The sequence below is a fragment of the Canis aureus genome, chromosome 1 (assembly GCF_053574225.1).
Source record: "Canis aureus isolate CA01 chromosome 1, VMU_Caureus_v.1.0, whole genome shotgun sequence".
NCBI lineage: Eukaryota > Metazoa > Chordata > Mammalia > Carnivora > Canidae > Canis > Canis aureus.
The window spans coordinates 119,995,594-120,015,216 of record NC_135611.1 but is presented as its reverse complement, the minus strand read 5'-3'; the positions used below and the strand labels follow the sequence as shown (position 1 = coordinate 120,015,216).

Sequence of the window (19,623 nt, the reverse complement as noted above, 5' to 3'; positions counted from 1 at the left end):
TTCGGAGATTCTAACATCAGCAGAAAATTAAGATCAAGTGAATGTTCAATCCTCAGGCTTGTTAATACAGTAATCTCTTCATCTTATTAATCTCAGCTTTGTGATTTCTGTGCGTACTGTCACATTTTGCCACCTGGTGAAATCGGCCAGCCATGCAGTCTTGGTTTAAGATTCTCAGCTTCACATAGAATACAATCACCTCCCCTCAGCAGAGCTCGCCAAGAAAATCGCAATAAGGCCAGTGAGTCCCAAAACTGCACATATTAATGATCTCATCTCTTGCCTAGACATCCACGCTGAGGGTTTCTAGCTCGCCCCTTCTGCCTGTGTGCTTTTGAGAATGGCGAGGACTAAAGAAGCAGGATTTTAAGTGTGCGACTCCCGGTCATGTCCTGCCAACTTTCACAACCAACTGGGTGCTCAGCGTTTCAGTCTGCTGGGTGTCTGCGAAGCCGCCCAGCCCTTAGGTGGCAGAGGCCAGAGGCCCCGTTCCTGGGAGACCATCTAAGAATCCCCCTCCCCTGGGGCACCCGAGTGGCTCAGTTGGTTAAGCATCTGCCTTCAGCTCAGGTCATGATCCCAGAGTCCTGGAATCAAGTCCAGCATCGGGCTCTCCACTCAGCAGGGAGCCTGCCTCTCCCTCTCCGTCTCCCTCTGTCCATGACCACCCACCCCCTGCCCCACTCGTGCTCATTCTCTCTCAAAATAAATAAATAAAATCTTAAAAAAAAAAAAAAAGACCCTCTCCCCTCCCACCAACCTCAGAACTCTACCAAACATGCCCTGACGCCCACAAAGAAAGGCCAGGGCAGGAGGGATCTTACAGGTGGCTTCACGGAGAGGCTTCCTTGCCGAATATATTCAATCGCAGCCTCAATCGAGGTCAGGCAATATCCCAATTCATCTTTTGCTGAGCTGCTAAATCTGAAGTTCTTGATATAACTCAAATTTGCCATCCTAACAAAAGGAAGAAAAAAGTTTCACTGTTGTGTAGCCAATTAACAACACTTCTCCAGAAACAGCACCACTGGCGTGAGTGACAGGCGCTGCTTAGCTCCAGGGAGCTGTGACTGCTACCCCCTTAACCTCTAGAGCATGTGCAATTAGGAAAGTAAGTAAAACTACCGGGTCCTCTCCTGGAGCATACTAGTTTTTAAAAAGCTGATTATTGTAAAGTGAACCAGAGGTTCCTGTCAGGAGAGGATGGGCTTTGGAGTCAAACAGAACTGGAGTCAGCTTCCCGCTCAGTCACTGACTAGCTGAATGTTCCAGAACAAGAGACATAAGCTCTCTGGGCCTCAGTTTCCCCATCTGTAGATGGAATGACCGCCATCCTCTGCAGGACGAAGGCACGGCCGACACCACAATGAACTCCTAAGGGGCGCTCGATTTCCTGGAGTTATACTGAAACCACCCCGGTACAATGCTGCCAGTTTGAAAAAGTATTTTAACAGAAAATATTACCAATTAGGGATATCTGTTTTCACAAGCAAATACAACAGGACCGACAGCAGATCATCAGCACACATGGTCTCCAAGTTAACTGTAGGGGGGGAAACACATGTTCCAAGTCATCGTGAGACCAACAGGTGTATCAGCTCCCCACCACCATCCAACCACAATCCAGTAAGACGACGCATCCGGGAGGAGTTCCCCTGCACAACTTCCTTTACAGTATCCTGAACATTTGTGGGGAAAACGAATGCCTACCATTCTCAAAACATGCGCAAGAGAAGGAAATCCCAAGCGGACTACCCCTCGCCACCTTCCAGGACCGTTCAAGGCAGTAATGGTGGACACGAGGCAAAGGTGTGCCAGAGTCACCGCGAAAAGCCTCCTTCCTCCTGAGATCATTTCCGTTTTATACACTGCAAGAATCTGATGCTCACATCTAGCTCGTTCTCATTTTTTTCACCTTGATATTTTAAGGGATCTATTCACATGTCTAATAATTCAAATAGCACAAAGGAACAAACCGGGACTTCTCTCCCATCCCCGCTGTCCAACCGTCCCCCAGGGGCTACTGCTGTTACTTCCCACCTAACCTTCCAGAGAAGTCCAGGAACTCACCACCGGGCACATGGATACGTAGCCACCCCCTTTTCCTGGAATGCCGCTAGAGGTGTACATATACACTCCCTCTCGTTTCACTTAACGCACTGTGACGATCACCCCCTATCTGCGCACACAGGTCTGACTCCCCTTGACTTTTTTCTTAGCTTATTTTGCTTTACTTCTTACAATGGAAAGTTTTAAACACACACAAGATTAGGAAGAAGGGTCTAACGACCAGTGGAACCCGCATGTACCATCACCAGCTTGCATCATTTTTTAAGATTAAAGGTTTTTATAATTTTAGCCAAAAGAATTTTATCAACCAACCATCTTCAGCCTGGAACACGGCTGCGGAAGCTGTGGGCAACTTGGCGCTGGGCTAAACAAATGGCAGTGAATGTCCTGATGGGGCCACCCGCCCACACCCTGGCACCATGACAGCTTCAACAGAACACACACCGGGAGCTTTAAAGTCAATCACACACACTGTTGTATCTTGGCAAGTTCAGACCTGAGCGGACAGTGTCACCGTGTGAACCTGAAGCTACTGAAAAGTCAGGTTCTCAAAGAACCTATGCCGCCTGGGTTTGGGTTTATAGATCGGCCGTGTGGTGCCCATGCAGGTAAGGGAAGCCCGGCTCACTTCTGAGGCCACTGTTCTCTTACCCTTACGGTGCCTGGCCTACCCCCTCACTGCTATTACTAGGCACCCACGCATCAGAGCCGACTCCGGGGCGTTCAAGCTGGGATGCTCTGCGGCACATCACCCCATCTGTGTGATCCTTTAACACAAACTGCTCCTTAACAGACTTTTGCATCCAGACGTAGGCGTCTACGCCACCATTGGGGCCCTTCCCTGAGCACAAACCTCTCTGGCTGGGGGACTGTGTGATGAGCTGCACCACCTTTCGCAAACAAATCAACTTCTGCTGTGGTGAGGTGCATTTGTTCAGCTGAGCCAGCTCTCTCTTTGCACGAGGTATGTTGAAGCTGTAAAATAATTTGGAAAGTGACAACTTAAGACCACACAGCGTGAGGTCCCTCCTCCCCTGATCTAATAGCATACCGCAGATTAACACTCCTTACGACAAACTGTAAGAAACAAAAATAGAAACTCAAAAGCAGGGGCACCCGGGTGGCTCAGTCAGTTAGGCGTCTGCCTTTGGCTCAGGTCATGATCCCAGAGTTCTGGGACTGAGCCTGCATGGGGCTCCTTGCTCAGCAGGGAGCCTGCTTCTCCCACTCTCCACCTCCCTAAAAAAAACTCAAGAAGCAACCTGAACCAAATCAATGGCAAAACTCAACCCCTTTGAATGTTCCATTTATGATGCAAAATGATATTGCAGCTGCACCAAAAAATTAGGGGGAAAAAAATCCTTAGCCCCGAGTAAGAGAGCTCAGAGGCATTAATAGTTTAAACATAAACACTTAAGACATTTTTAGAGCCTAAAGAAACATAAATTAATTCAAAAGCAGGTCCCTGGGGGATCCCTGGGTGGCTCAGTGGTTTAGTGCCTGCCTTCGGCCCAGGGCGTGGTCCTGGAGTCCTGAGATTGAGTCCCGCATTGGGCTCCCTGCATGGACCCTGCTTCTCCCTCTGCCTCTCTCTCTCTCTCTCTCTCATGAATAAATAAATTTAAAAAATATATATTAAAAAAAAAAAAGCAGGTCCCTCTCCGGGAGGCCTCCATCACTCCAGGTGAGGAGTGATGTCTGCATGCGGGACCCACTTGGACGAGCAAGCGGCGTGCCTGTCGAGGGACCAGCTATGCAAGACCCCTCCCCTGGAGCTCCCACCCAGCTGACATGCTGGCAGCAGGTGCAGGAGGGTGACAGCCACAGAACAGTCGTCTGCCAACCTCAGTCCTTGGTCTCTGGTCACAAGTCACCACACCGGTCTTCAGTATGAACTAAGTCTGTGTGCAGTCCCTGCCGCTGAGAGCCCTGTTTCCAGAAGGAGCAGCCCCAGCCTCTGAGGACGCCAAGCCGCTGCAGCACAAATCTTACCTGCACTCGGGTTTCACACCAATGTCTTTCTGCTGAAGATCTTGAAGGCTTCTTGTGATTTTGTTAAAGGCAGCATCCTAGCGACACATGTTAACAGAGCTTCAGGTTTCTCGAAAAGCTTAGAATGAGGCTCCCAACGAGGCTGATGGTGATTTAGGACCTACCTCGCTCGCCTCCATGGTCCCCACGTACTTAAAGATCAGATCATAAATATCATGCTGGACATACATCTGTGGAATCAACGAACAGATCCCCCGTTCCAGGTGCACAGAGGTGACAGGGAGAGGTTCCTCCCACCGCCCCGGCACCGCTGCCTTCTCTCCCCTCACTGCCCTGCCCTCTTACCTCCACGGCCTGCTTCAGCAGATTCATCTGGGCCTCCTGCTTGGCAAGCATTTTCTGGAGGACAAGAAGGTACCGTTAAGGAGCTGGCACTGGCATGTGGGCAAACTGCAGTCCTCTCCTTTGAGAGTCCTACTGCTTACCAGGTGAGAGTCCCTCAGAAGCTGCTGGAGGCATTTGGTGTAGAGAGCATTCACCGAGTCCTGCGCAACGACAGAGCGGAGAAGCAGGTCACTCCCGTAATCCGAGGCCACAACACAAAGCCCAGAACGCGTGACACGTCCCACAGTGAGAACATTTCACTAGATAATGTTTGCTGGGTGACAACTTTAAGTCCTAATACAGGCTTCTCAAATTATGTAATTTTTTTAAGTGTAAATGCATGAAGGGTTAAGAGAAAAAATTTGCCTTGGGGTTAACACTAAGATGGTAACAATAATCACTGCTCAAGTTTCTCCAGGGGCTTACACTACTTTTATAGTTAGAGAGAAACATTTAAACAAAACTTCCAACAGTGGAAGTTCTGGATTGTTCTTGAATTGGCCTGAGACAGGGCATGCCTGGCAAAACAAGACGCAGCTACTGACTATGTGCTGACGGAGGCTCTTTCTTTCACATTCCCTGAAGGTTCGCTGGAAAGAGGCAATGCTCCTGTCAAATCTCTCCGCGTGTCTTCCCAAAAACTCTCTCACGTCTTCGATGGTTTTCAGGGAAAAGGGATCGGAAGATGTTGAAGGCTCTTCTGAAAAAGAGACGGAGGGTCAGGCTGGCTGAAGCCGTCACAGTTTCCTAGTGGGGGAAGTTCCACATCCGTTGCCCTGCTCCCCCACCCCCCGCCAGGGTCTGGAGCCCCATCTTCCAGGAGAGGACAGGAATTATTTCAAGATACGGCCCAAGAGCAGCCTAGTTACAGGACAGCTCGAAGTCCAGAGAGCCCAGCCCCCTGGAAGCCTTTTCCTTGGACAAAACAATTTGAGACCATGGGCATGACCCATGAGGCTCTGCTGAAGAAGCACTGGTTCCTGGCAATAAAGGCCTCAGAGTACATTTAGCACACTGCCATCTCAACTTCCTGGAACAGCTGAAGAATTATTGCTTATTAAAAATAATGAGCTCTCAAAGAGGCACTGGGGCTGGGTGGGCAATAATGGTGTAAGAGCTAGCCCTAAAGCTGAGGCCCAGTACCAAAACCAGGGCTACCCCTCTGCACAACTCCAGGGGGCAACATTCACACGGGTCTACATCAATGCTGCCTCCTGGAATTGTGTAATGTCCAACCTGTGCAACCGTACACAGCAGCCCCCAGCCACACTGTCTTTGCTCAAGATGACTTTTTGATTCAGTACTGGGGGAAGTACTGTAACATTACTTACGTAGGCTTCTAGAGGGCTCTTGAATATTTTATGGGACATTTATAGCAACCATGTCAGGAGCAAAGGTCGACACACACAATTCTCCAAATCAGGAGAAAGGAGTTCTCTCCCAGAATACCTGAACTCTCTCTCTTTTCCAAAGGATGGGCTATACACAGTATGCTGAAACTTTCTTCTTTTTCATTGTAGAAAGTTTCTTCAAAGAGAATGGGCACTGAGAGAAGACAGGCGAAACCAGCTCCTAATTTAATCCTGTTTCCCTGTATAAAGACATCCTGGAACAAGAGAGCCGTCACTGCACCAGTGGCCAGGGGGTGACTGTTGATCCCCCGCTCGGCCTGGCCGCCTTTTCCCACCTGCCCGCCTTCGCTCCAGTGGGGGTTTGGGAGGCAGGGAGCATGAACACTCTTCCAGTTTGCTTTTTGATACTAAAAATTTTTTTTCCTCTCTGTTTGCCCTGTAGCCGCGGCTGATGCTTTCTCAATACTGTGACAGAGAAGCATTAAGCTGGTCCTCAGGGCAGAAGAAAGCCTGTACCCTCCGGGAAAGGAGGAAGGAAGAAGGCTGTCCTGGGATGTCCCGGGACTGCAAGGGGCCGGGGTGACAGGCTGCTGTCCCAGCCACATTCAGCATTCCGGCCCCAGCCCGGTGCCCGGGCAGACAGGCCACACGATAAGCTGGACTCCTCAGTCCTCTCCCCGAAGAGAGCAAGCCAACAGTACCAGTGTGGGGCGGGGCCCCAACCCAAGCTGGCACATCAGTCACCCTGCGTCCTGTCTCTGCTCCTGCCAAGGGGCCCATGAGCTGAAGGGCCAACACCGGGCACCTGGGCCCACTCCAACCCCACTGAGGACCAGCCCCCCCCAATCCATCCATCTCCACTATGTAAGAAAATGCGGACCCCAAAGGTCACAGCGAGGATGAGAGAGACTGCCTTCCTGCATCTCCTGCTGCTGAGCACGCGGAGAAAGATAAAACACCCTCTCAAGCTCTGAGAACCCCATGCTGAGGAAGAGGCCACAAAGCAAAACAAGCCGCCCAAGTCCCGAAACACAAAGACAGCCCCAGGACCATGCCAAATCGAAGGAAACTAAAAAGACCAACAACTGAATGCCTTGCCCAATCCCGGATCGAAAAAGAAAAAAAAAATCAAATTCTGTGAAAGGGTATATAATCTGTATAATTAGCACAACTCGTCTGAGGACAGTATGTTGAGCAGCATCCTATTCATGGAGCCTTTCCTGAGTGTGGTCGCCCTGCTGTGGTCACGCAGGAAACACACATTTTTGAATAAAGGGATGTGGTGTCTGCAATCCACTCTTTTCCTGAAAAAGGCTCGGAAAAGGCAGCGCCAGGTAGCACGTGGGGGTGCGGGGGAGAGAGACGGATGACCAAGCAAATGTGGCCAGGATGCTAACCCTGACCACCGTGGGGGAAGAGCAGAGGAGAGTCCTTCGCACTTTACCGAGGCTTTCTGAAGGTTCGACAGGACTTCAAAACCCTGTTTTCTAAAAAATTTAAACTGATGCCCCGTCCAATTTGTGGCCAAGAAACTGGTGAGCTTTCGGGAGAACAGACGTAAAACTGGTCACTGAAGGACTGGGTTCAGGAGGTGTTCCAGAGCCACCGGAGGGAGAGCGGCCCTGTGCCTTCCCCACCCCCCTTCCCCCCTCCTCCAGGACAGAGGCCTAGTTAGGGACCCTGGCTGGCCCACGACCGAATGCATACCTTTCCATTCAAGGTCTGAAAGTGTTCTTCCACGGGTATCAAAATATAAGATTCAAACTGACAAGTGGACTGAACACTGCTCGACAAGCTTCCTTTGCAGGGCACCAGGACCTGGAAAACACAGGCGGGGGGAGGGCTACAGGATGGGCCACCCGCAGCTTCACCTCCTGGAGGGCAGGACCACGTGACGCGGGGGGGGGGGGCGGTGACAGACGGGCGGCCGCAGCCCCCAGGCTGGTTCCCACACCCACTGGGTCCCCCCACTCCAGCCAACGCCAGGTGCCCCACTCTGTTCTCAACAGGTCTGGGGACAACTCCCAAGGGAGACAGGGTACTTTGGAAAGAAGAGAAAGGTGAAACTGAAAAGCCACATGCAGTCCCATTGCTGGAATGGGAAACGCTGCACCTTGAAGACACTCTTTTTTCTCTTCCTTTTTTTTTTTTTAATTTTTTTTTTAATTTTTATTTATTTATGATAGTCACAGAGAGAGAGAGAGAGAGAGAGGCAGAGACACAGGCAGAGGGAGAAGCAGGCTCCATGCACCGCGAGCCTGATGTGGGATTCGATCCCGGGTCTCCAGGATCACACCCTGGGCCAAAGGCAGGCGCCAAACCGCTGCGCCACCCAGGGATCCCTTTTCTCTTCTTTTTTTTAATTAATTAATTATTTATTTATTTTTAAGATTTTATTTATTCATAGAGACACAGAGGGGGAGAGAGAGAGAGAGAGAGAGAGAGAGAGAGAGGCAGAGACACAGGCAGAGGGAGAAGCAGGCTCCATGCAGGAAGCCTGACATGGGACTCCATCCTGGGTCTCCAGGATCACGCCCTGGGCCAAAGGCAGGCGCCAAACCGCTGCGCCACTCAGGGATCCCTTTTCTCTTCTTTTTTTTTATTAATTAATTATTTATTTATTTTTAAGATTTTATTTATTCATAGAGACACAGAGGGGGAGAGAGAGAGAGAGAGAGAGAGAGGCAGAGACACAGGCAGAGGGAGAAGCAGGCTCCATGCAAGGAGCCTGACATGGGACTCCATCCCGGGTCTCCAGGATCACGCCCTGGGCTGCAGGCGGCGCTAAACCGCTGTGCCACCAGGGCTGCCCTACTTTTTTTTTAATCCTAGTTGTGATCATAGTTGGTAATATGAACCACAGAAACGTGGCTTCCTCTGGCAGACTGCGGCCGCCACCAAGGTAGGCCGGGGTGCCAGACTCCCTTTGGGGCAGGCCCCACCTGAGAGGTCAACTGTGGTCTCTGTGCGCGGCGGCTGGGGGACCCTCTTGGACTCAAGTGTACTCAGAAGGAAGAGGGCCCAGGTGGCGCCGTCCCTCAGAGCCCCATCTCCTCACCCCCATCCCCCAAGCAAACGGCTTCCAGGCTACCAACATCGTACAGACAAGGAAACTGAGGCTCAAGGAAGCTAAGGAACCTGTCCAGGGTCATGCAGCAGGTGAGTGGCGGGTGCAGCCCTGACTCACACTCCTGCAGACTTCCTGACCCCTGTCCTGGCCTCAGCCCAGAGCCCGCTGGAGTCCCCTCCGCAGAGACCCCGCAAGACCCCACAGCCCGGAGAGCCACTGTCACCCGGGGCCTCCTCGGGCCGGGGAGAAGGAGCAGCTCAGCCTCTCCTCTCACAGCAGGAGGCACTTGTGGAGGGAAGGAGGCCGCCCCGTGGACCAAGTGGTCTGGCCTCTCCTCAAACAACTGAGACAGACTCGGATCAACATCTGGATTTACTAGGCAGTGAACAGGGGACCCTCCGCCGGGGGCCAGGATGCGGGAAGCTCTCTGGGATGACCCGCCCGGATGGATGAACTGCAAAGGCACAAAGGGAGAAAACGAGGAAAGGGGAAGAGGAAATGGAAAAGCGGGGAGAAGACAGGGGAGACGGTTTCACCAGGCCACACGGACGTCAACACTGAGCCTGCCTTACACACGGGGTACGCATGCCTCTGTGTCCCTCTGCACCCCTCTGTGCCCCACAGTGAGGAGGAAGGACAGACTCCCTCATCGATCCCAGCGTGACCTGTGGCTCTCCCCTGGGTCCTGATCCCAACCAACCCACTGTGAGACAGGCAATTACTAGACCACATGGGAAATGTGAACGGGGACAGGGGAGTTGGCAATACTGAAGAATCACTGTGGGGATCCCTGGGTGGCGCAGCGGTTTAGCGCCTGCCTTTGGCCCAGGGCGTGATCCTGGAGACCCGGGATCGAGTCCCACGTCGGGTTCCCGGTGCATGGAGCCTGCTTCTCCCTCTGCCTGTGTCTCTGCCTCTCTCTCTCTGTGTCTCTCATGAATAAATAAATCTTTAAAAAAAAAAAAAAAAAAAAAGAATCACTGTGATAACGGGCGTTGCGGTTACGTTTTTGAAGAGGCCCTGCCATCTAAAGCCACATTCCTAAACACCTATAGATGAAGCCACAGGACCACCTGACATAATTTTCTGGGATTTGCTTCAAGATAATCCAGTGACCGGGGATCCCTGGGTGGCTCAGCGGTTTAGCGCCTGCCTTCAGCCCAGGGCATGATCCTGGAGTCCTGGGATCGAGTCCCACGTCGGGCTCCCTGCAGGGAGCCTGCTTCTCCCTCTGCCTGTGTCTCTGCCTCTCTCTCTCTCTTATGTCTATCATAAATAAATAAAAATAAATCTTTAAAATAAAAAAAAGAAGATAATCCAGTGGCCAAGGGTGGAGAGCAAGAGGCGGGCAGAAATGACATGTGACAGGGCCACCGAACTGACCACGGCTGAAGCTGGGTGACAGGAGCATGGGACTCATTATACTATTCTTCTTACTTTTATCGTATGTTTGAAATTAAGCTCAGTCACTAGAGCACGTAACTCGATCTCAGGGTGTGGTCTGAGCCCCATGTTGGGCAAAGAGATTAATTTTTTAAAAATTGTTTAAAAATAATTTCAAATTTTAATAAAAGTGAAACTTGATGAAAAAAAGGGAAAAAATAAAGATAAAAGAAAGAAAGAAAAGGTGGGCCGTCAGGCATTAGCCTGAATTGAGGAAAAACCTCCTCATGGCCTCCGGGAGCACAGAAAGAGCCCGGGGACCTGAGGTCTGGGCATGGGTAAGGGAATGCCCATGACCCACACCTGGGAGGTATTTATTTTTAAAATACTTTATTTATTTATTCATGAGCGACACACAGACAGAGGCAGAGACACAGGCAGAGGGAGAAGCAGGCTCCATGCAAGGAGCCCGATGCAGGACTTGATCCCAGGACCCCGGGGTCACACCCTGAGCCCAAGACAGACGCTCAACCGCTGAGCCACCCAGGCGTCCCCCGGCAGGTGTTTAACGCCCAAACTCAGGGAGTCCCACGCATGCTCTATGGATGGAGTCACACAGTCCCGTGTGAGACCAAGAACCGCTGAGGCACTTCGGAGAACCTCATCCCAGGAAACCGATTAAACTCTATTTACCTGTTGATGTATGCCTTGCCTGCCTCCCTAACTTAAATAAAGCACAACTGGCTCCTGCTGCATGTGTCCCCATTACCAGCCTCAGCATTCGACATACGGTAGGTGCCCCATCAATGTTTGCTGAGTGAACAGGGGTCCTCCAGTATCAGGGACCCCCTAGTTTTCAGGCAGACAATGCCGCCCGGAGCGTTTTGTTGCAGGCAGAAGCCGGCAGCTGGGCTCTCGGGCTGGGAGGGAGGGTGAGGAGGCCAGCCGCTGGGGGCTGGGGACGTGCAGCAGCTGGGAAGCTGCCCACGGGAGGCGGGGTCAAGTCCAAGTGCCTTCAGGGCTCTCCTAAGATGGAGCTTCAGACTTCAGATGCCACGGACGTCACAGCCTACGTGGACAACACCGAGTTCAGAGTCTCCGAGTTGACCATAAGTCAGGGACCTGCTTATTCTTAAGCTTAACAAAACTTTTTATTCTAGCCCTTTATTTTTTTTTTAAAGATTTTATTTATTTATTCATGAGAGACAGAGAGACAGGCAGAGACACAGGCAGAGAGAGAAGCAGGCTGTCTGCAAGGAGCCTGATGTGGGACTCGATCCAGGACCCCGGGATCACAACCTGAGCCAAAGGCAGACGCTCAAACACTGAGCCACCCAGGTGCCCCTATTCTAGCCCTTTTATAAAGAATTTTTAAGTAATAGCAATTAAAGAAATCATAGTAGGATAAAAGCAAGAATCAGCATTAGTGACACTACTCTAGGGTCCCCCCTGACTCCTCCCCAGGCAGCGTTAGGGCGACTTCTGTCCCGACACTCATTCTTCTGAGCTACCGACAGCCAGCTTCTGGAATTCCCCAAAGCCCTGCTGTGTTCCCTGCTCACCTATGCAATCCTGGAAACCCAGCACGGTGCCCGGTAGGTACGTCATGGTGCTCAATGAATGTTTGTTGGCTAGATCTGTGCTAAATGAATCCTAAGAACTAGACTATGAACCTCAGTGTCCTTGGCTGGCCTGTCTAGGTATTTTACTTGAAAGTCAGTTCTTTGGAACTTGGGAGACACGCCGACAGGTTCCCAGGCTAGCCCTCAAAAGCCTACATACCCCATAATTATAACATCACAATAGGAGCATCTGGATGGTGCAGTTGAGTGTCCGACTCTTGGTTTTGGCTCAGGTCATGATCTCAGGGTTGTGGGATCGAGCCCTATGTTGGGCTCCATCCTCAGCGAGGAGTCTGCTTGAGCTTCTCTCTCTCCCTCTCTGCACCCCCCTACCACCATACTCAGCTCTCTCTTGCCCTAATAAAATGAATAAATCTTAAAGGAAAAAAAAAGGTCACAATAAGGGAGGAACAAATTTAATCTCCCTTTTTAATTTTTGTTTCTCCTTTAGGCAAATGGACCCCTCCTCAATCCACCTGGGAATCCTGGAGGACGTTCTCCTGACACCTCATGGATAAGAGCCCCAGAGAGGCAGCAGGCCTGCCCAGCCCACTCTCAAGATACCACAGTGTGTAATTAGCTGGATGCTAATTAAAGAGAACAGGAGTGACTATTAGTAGCAGTGCGGGGGTGTCGCAGACCTCTGTGGTGAGAATCTGGGGAACACGGGGGAGAAGGAGCTTTCCCTATCCAGTTAGAGAGCAGGTGACTGCAGGAGGTGCTGGCCGGATGCAGAGGCATCCCAATCAAAGGGAGAAGTCACACTCGGGGGGGGGGGGGGGGGGGGGGGGTTGGGGCAGGCGGAGGGAGCAGTCGAGCTGCACCTCTGTCACATGAGGATGAGGGGGCCAGTGAGCAGGGCTTCAGGGAGAGGTGTGAGGGGCAGTTAACCCTGGAGGGGAGAGACACACACGTGTAAAAGTGATGATTTCACAGGGTCTTAGGGCCCAATAAATGACTCTGATCCCCATGGCTGATTCAAGGGCACCAAACTTGGCCTGATGGCCAGGCCCCAAGGAAAGAAATTCTGCATCCACCTGCTGAGGTGACAGCGATCCCTTGGTGGTGGCAGAAACAGCTGATGAGCACTCTTCCAGAGGTGGCTCGCATGTTCTTTCTCAGTCCCCCAACAGACGTGGATGGAGCACTACTGTGGACTAGATCAGGATGAACCGGAGCACCCATCCTACGGCCAGGAGGGCCAGGAGCCAGCCATCAATACCTGACTGGGCCGGGCAGCAGCAGCTAGCTCCTTCCCCCTGGGACTCCTGCGGGGAAGTCGGCCTCACTGATTCTCCCATCTACTGACGGCCACAAAGTCAGTGTTGTCAAGCGTGGGCCCCAGGCAGCTCCTCATGGATCCTGCAGATCTCAGGAGGACCTAGGACACTACCGGGAATTCCGATGACAGCTTCCAAAAGGAAGGTGACCAAGACACCAAAGTTCTTACACCACATTTCCTTTTTTGCTAAAGTAAGCCTGAGTGGGATTCCACTATTTGCAGCTGGGAAAACATCCACCTCGTAAGAGGAACCGTGCTAAGTGCGGGCAACATAGCGGTGAGCAAGACGGACAGGTCTCACAGAGCATTCACACGTGGCCTTCTTTTTGTTTTGGGGAGAGAGAGAGAGAATGAGCCGAGGGGGTAGGGGTGGGAGTGGGGAGGGGGGAGAGAATCTTTCCCAGGCTCCGTGCCCAGTGCGGAGCCTGAAGCGGGGCTCGATCTCACGACCCTGAGATCATGACCTGACCTGAAAATCAAGAGTTGGAGGCTTAACTGACTGAGCCACGGGGCGCCACAGGGTGGGATTCTTAAAGAGCAAGAGAAAGTTACACGTAGCTTGCTCTTGCCCAGACAGCATTTTAAAAAATATTATAGAACAAAGGGAGGAAATAGTTCCCAAATTCGGTCAGTTACCATGATTGCTTTGTGTGATGTGCTATTTCTCTGCGACATGTCCCAAAACCGTTAATTAGTACGTATTTGCCCAGAGCATGACCATTTCTCTCAATAGAATCCAAAGCTCTATAAAGGTAAAAAAGATGGTGACGTTTCTTCCCGTTTTGGGCTGAACCCTCAGCAGCAAATGTGGGACCCTGCCCAGCAGGGTAGCATTTAATAACTCCTAGGAAATGAACAGATGATAATGTCTCTGTGAACTTTATACGATTTTTATTTTCTTCTTGGAAACAGCTCTATTCTCTATCTTATGTATATATACATACACACGTATATACGTATATATGTGTACACATGGAGACACACACACACACAATGACCTTTATGACTTCTAAAAACCAAAGTAAAGTAATTCTGGGAAAAACATGCGAATCACAAAACCAATCCGAAAAACTGGAAGGAACTTGGGGAAGCAGACTTGTGGTGGCAGCGGGACAGAGGGGGTAAAGTGAACGTCAGCGCCAGTGCCCGACAAGGCAGCGCGCACCCCAAAGTGAAGCAAGCTACGCTGGCTTCTCTAGGCCAAACCCTCGGCCACAACCGCAGGAGCATGGCATGAGGACAACACATAAAAGGAGGCACACCTGGAGGGGAGGGCCAGGAGGGCCTGCCCCCCTGCAGGCAGCAGATGCCCCACTGTCGTTTTTCTCATGTGCCTCCCTCGTCCTGCAACCTGGGTGCCTCCATTATTCCACTGGTTCTTCCCCTTTAGGAAATGCCCTTCAAGGCAACATACGAGTGTGTGGCATGTTCCCTTATTCCATGTGAGTGAGCACACACGTCACAGAGAAGGGCCCATGATGCCCTGAGGGAAATCGGCTTTCTGTGCCCCCCACACAAGCCCTCACGGTCAACGTGGAAAGAGAAACAGATGAACACCGTGAGATCAGTGTCAACAGAGAAAGGACTACACTCGAGGCTGGTGCAGGGCCAGGAGGCTTCGTGGAGGAGGCAGCTCGTGGCGGTCCGTCTCTGCTCATTCTAGCACAGACCACGGTCTGGGGCTCGTTATACTCAGCAGGTCTGTAACTGACTCCCTCTAAACGTAGGCAAAGTCTACCGTATTTCTGGCCTTATCAACACTGCTCTGTCCGCACCTAACGGAGCCGGTCCACCCTCAGGATCGATGCACTTACGATGCCATGGATCTGGGCCACCTTGTTGCATAAGTCAGGACGCCACTTTTGAAGAGCCAGATAGAAAGGATTTTTCAGGAGATCTTCATCATACAGAGCCATATGGACTTCAGATGGGGCAGAGAGAGTCTCCTGGGACAAGGGGAGAAAGAGCAGTAAATGAACACTTTCAGATTTATGTAACACACAAAAAGTCCTGATCCAGCGATTTCTAAAAAGCGTCTCTGACACGTATTATTCTAGCCTGTAAGAAATATCAGACAACCCCCAAATCCAAGATGACCTTTCTATTGGTTAATTGCAGAAATTATGTTCAGAAAACCTTAAGGGACACCAGGGTGGGGATGCCTGGGTGCCTCAATGGTTGAGCATCTGCCTTTGGCTCAGGTCATGATCCCAGGGTCCTGGGATTGAGCCCACATGGGGCTCCCTGCTCAGCAGGGAGCCTGCTTCTCTCTCCCTCTCATCCTCCCCGCCACTCATGCGTGCTTGTACTTTCTCTCTCCCCCATCTTGCTTTCTCTCAAATAAATACAATCTTAAAAAAAAAAAACCTTGTCAAACTCCAAATCATAGCAAAGAGTAAAAATAGCTATTTTTAGAACATCCTATGTGACCAGGATTATATTTTAAAGACATGCATAGATTTTTAATAAAATATTTTAAGCACATAGAGAAATACAGAGGAATAATGCAAATCTGCCACTCAGAACTACCCAATCTTAATACTTTGCCATATTTGCTTCAGATTTTCTTTTAAGAAATAAGGTACATCAGAATAGAGTTGGAAGGTTGCTTGGGTGGATTAGTCGGTTAAGCGTCCAGCTCTTGGTTTCAGCTCAGGTCATCATGATCTCGGGGGTCCTGGGATCCAGCCCCGTATCGGGCTCTGTGCTCAAGTGCAGAGTCTGCTGGAGATTGTCTCCCTCTCCCTTTGCTCCTTCCCTGCTCACACTCTCTCTAAAATAAAAAAAAATTTAAAAAAAAGAATAGACTGGAACCCCCCCATGCCCCTCTCTGATTTCATTCTGTCCTTCCCTTTCAGAGCCAACCACTATCCTGAGCTTGTGTATCCTTCTTGCTCACGTTTCTATTGCTTTAATACACGTGTATTCGTAAGTAATATAAAATACTGTCGTAGGAGCTTCAAATTTTACATAAATGGTTTCACACTACCAGTGTCCTGGGACATACCTTTTCCCATCAATGTGTTCTCAAATTCTAGCCATGCTGATTCCTACAGCCCTTGTTCATTCACTGATGTCTGCTGTATGGCATTCTTTTAAGTGAACACGACAGTTTGTTACCTGATAGCCTATATTTATATTGCTTCCACGTTTTCAGTATCATCCACAATACTGGCATGAGCTCGCTTACACCCTTATGTACACACCCCGAGCACATTATCTAGGAACGTCCCCAGGAAAGGCCCTGCAGGGTGCATCCACCTCCACCACCACCGGAGACTGACAACACTGGGCTGCTTTCTACCTCCATGGAAAGAACATGAGGACACCCCTTCCTCACACCACGCACTAGCCAACGCTTCTTAGTTTCCTCCTATTATCTCATTTCTGCCAGTCTGTAAGGATAAAACAGTATTTTGCTGTTTTAATCTCTCATTTATCTAAAGAAACCGAACATTTCCTTGTTCTGTATAAATTACTTTATCACGTCTTTTGCCCATTTTTCAAGTGGGTTCTTGGCCTTTCTCTGATGATTTATAGTTCTTCATGTATCTGGAGACTAAAAGGTGTTGCAAATATCGTCTCCCAATCCATGACTTGTCTCTTCATTTTTTCAAATAGGTGTTTCAGAAATAGAAGTGTTTGATTTTTAATATAGCTGACCTTGTTAGCCCTCGCCTTCATGGTCAGTGCTTTTCGGATCTTAGGAAAATCCTATCATCTGGTGTACCTTTCTGAAAAGTGACTTCACCATTCCCCCTTTCAGAAGATGGAGTCCATTTCCTTGATTCTGAGGCAGCCCTGTGCTTGCTGTAACCAACCAACAGACAGAATTGATGTTCTGGCATTTCTGGGTCAGCTCCAAGAGGCTACAGATTCCACAACCATTCTTCTTGGCACCCTGAGATCACCATGCTATGATGAAGCCCGTGGGATGAAGGACCATGGGAGGAAGAGAGGCCCAGTGAGCAGAGCCTGCCTGCCAGCTGAATGCAGCCACGTGAGTGAGTCCAAGTGAGACCAGGTAGAGAACGACTCGGCCAGCCCATGAATAGTAGGAAATAATAAGTTGTGACCATCTAGGTCACTAAGTTTTGGGTTGGTTTATTATGCAGCAAAGACTACTGAAACCACATCAACTCCAAGACCATAAATATAGTCCCTATAATTCCTAAGAATCTTAAGATTTTTCACTTTTAGCTCTTCAATATATCTTTGTTTATACATACATATATCTTTACATATACATACATCAATAAATTAGGCATCTTAAGTTAATTTTTTTCCCATATGGTAAAGCTACGATGGGCTGTTTGGGCTACTATCACAAAATACCACAGACTCAGTGGCTTACGTGTATTTCTCATAGTTCTGGAGGCTGGAAGCCCAAAATCAAGGTGCTCGCAGATCTGGTTCTTGACGAGGGCCCAGTGCCTAGACTGTAGCCTGCCACTGCCTCACTGTGTCCTCACGGGGCAGAGTTCTCCTGTCTTTTCCTCTTTTTATAAGGGCATTAATTCCATCTTGAGGGCCCCACTCGCATGACTTAATCTAATCCCAATTGGATCCCAACCCGCCACCCCCAAATACTATCACATTAAGGATTAGGACTTCAGGATCCCTGGGTGGCGCAGTGGTTTGGTGCCTGCCTTTGGCCCAGGGCGCGATCCTGGAGACCTGGGATCGAATCCCACGTCGGGCTCCCGGTGCATGGAGCCTGCTTCTCCCTCTGCCTATGTCTCTGCCCCTCTCTCTCTCTCTCTCTGTGACTATCATAAATGAATAAAAAAAAAAAAAAAAAAGGATTAGGACTTCAACATATGAACAGGCAGGGGGCACGAACATTTAGTCCACAGCATTAGCCAATTGTCGCATTATCATTTTTTGAGTAGTCTATCCCTTTCACACTGGCCACTAATGCTACCTTTTGCTATACTCCAAGTTCCCACATATGTTTGGCCTGTTTTTGAGCTCTGCTCTATCTCAATAGTCTAGACCAGGGCCATCCAACAGATATATGAGAAATGTAATCCATATATGCTATGCATAATCAAATATGTAATTTAAAATTTTCTAGTAGCCACATGAGAAACGAAACAGGCGAAATTGATTTTAATAATAAATTTATCCTAATATATCCAAAATACCATATTTTTAACACATGATAAATATTTTAAAGTTATTAATGACACATTTTACATTCTTTTTTGGTCTACCAAGTCTTCAAAATTTGAGGACACCTGGGTGGCTCAGCGGTTGAGCATCTGCCTTTGGCTCAGGGCATGATCCCAGGTCCTGGGTCGAGTCCCGCCATCAAATCCCTGCGCGGAGCCTGCTTCTCCCTCTACCTATGTCTCTGGGTCTCTAATGAATAAATAAAATCTTTAAAAAATATATCTTCAAAATGTGGCATGTACTTTACATTAACCTTTCAATTAATACTAACCACATTCAAGTGCTTAAAAGTCACATATGGCTGGTGGATATTAAATTGAACACAGCTGGGCTAGACCACATTAGTTTACATGACTGCAGCTTCATAGTAAGCCTTGATATCTCATAAAGAAAGGCCTCCCCCTTGTTCTCAAAAATTGTCTACTTAGTCCTAATTTTTGCAATACCACATAAATTATAACCAGCTCATCAAAAACTGACCATGAAAAATTCTGTTGGGATTTTTTATTAGAAACGCACTAAGTTTACGGACTGGAGAGTCAATATTTTTATAATAATGAATCTCATCATCCATGGACATGGTATGTCTTTCCATGCATGTATTCTTCTATGTCTTCCAATTAAATTTTCTCCATAAAGATCATAGATAATGCACAACTTTTATTAAACAGTATTTGTATATTCTGTACAGATTTTTCTCCTATTGTGAATGGGGCTTCCATTGCCCCTGGTCTGCTCCATTTACTATACATAATTTTAATTTCACTGAGCTACCAGGGAGGAATATGAAAAATGGGCATAGAAAAAGAATATGAGCCTCCATCTCAAGTGGTGCAATAAAAGTACAAACAGATAAGTCTTTTTGTTTTACATGCTTATCTGTTTTACAGAGAAGTCTTTTTGTTCCCATTTACATGCTGCTTCCAGTGTTTTTGCCATACAGCATACCAACGTCCCACCACTTATTGCTGGCCTACATGGGTATCTTTGTGAGAAACAGAAAAAGGCACCCCATCTTCCCAGTGGGTACAAGAGTCCTATGCCAGGGCACATGGCTTGGTAAGTAGCTCACAGTCCACTTATCAGCCCCAACATCAGTGAGACGTTGTACTGCCAACATCTCACTCTCCTGGGCAGGGCACCTATGCAAATGAATAATCTGCATAATTGTATATAAAGGCTCCACTGTTAGTGTTTGACATATTCCTTTAAACACGTACTCTCAGGGTAGCCCTGGTGGCACAGTGGTTTGGCGCCGCCTGCAGCCCAGGGCGTGATCCTGGAGACCCTGGA

The 19,623-nt window shown here is 49.3% G+C and overlaps 1 protein-coding gene across 9 annotated transcripts in view; it reads right to left on the bottom strand.

Moving 5' to 3' along the window:
* The window catches only part of ANKRD27 (ankyrin repeat domain 27), a 53,914-nt gene that overhangs the window by 27,647 nt on the left and 6,644 nt on the right, over positions 1 to 19,623 (bottom strand). For 8 of the 9 annotated variants that reach the window (XM_077856252.1, XM_077856269.1, XM_077856295.1 and 5 more), the window contains 11 exons: positions 14,970 to 15,101; positions 7,506 to 7,616; positions 5,896 to 6,052; positions 4,992 to 5,146; positions 4,548 to 4,607; positions 4,408 to 4,461; positions 4,227 to 4,292; positions 4,063 to 4,139; positions 2,924 to 3,045; positions 1,465 to 1,543; positions 825 to 957 (listed from right to left, as the gene is read on the bottom strand). In XM_077856252.1, the coding sequence (XP_077712378.1) occupies positions 825 to 957; positions 1,465 to 1,543; positions 2,924 to 3,045; positions 4,063 to 4,139; positions 4,227 to 4,292; positions 4,408 to 4,461; positions 4,548 to 4,607; positions 4,992 to 5,146; positions 5,896 to 6,052; positions 7,506 to 7,616; positions 14,970 to 15,101 (1,146 nt within the window). The remainder of the gene's footprint in view (positions 1 to 824; positions 958 to 1,464; positions 1,544 to 2,923; positions 3,046 to 4,062; positions 4,140 to 4,226; positions 4,293 to 4,407; positions 4,462 to 4,547; positions 4,608 to 4,991; positions 5,147 to 5,895; positions 6,053 to 7,505; positions 7,617 to 14,969; positions 15,102 to 19,623) is intronic. The other variant, XM_077856258.1, reaches the window with a different exon arrangement.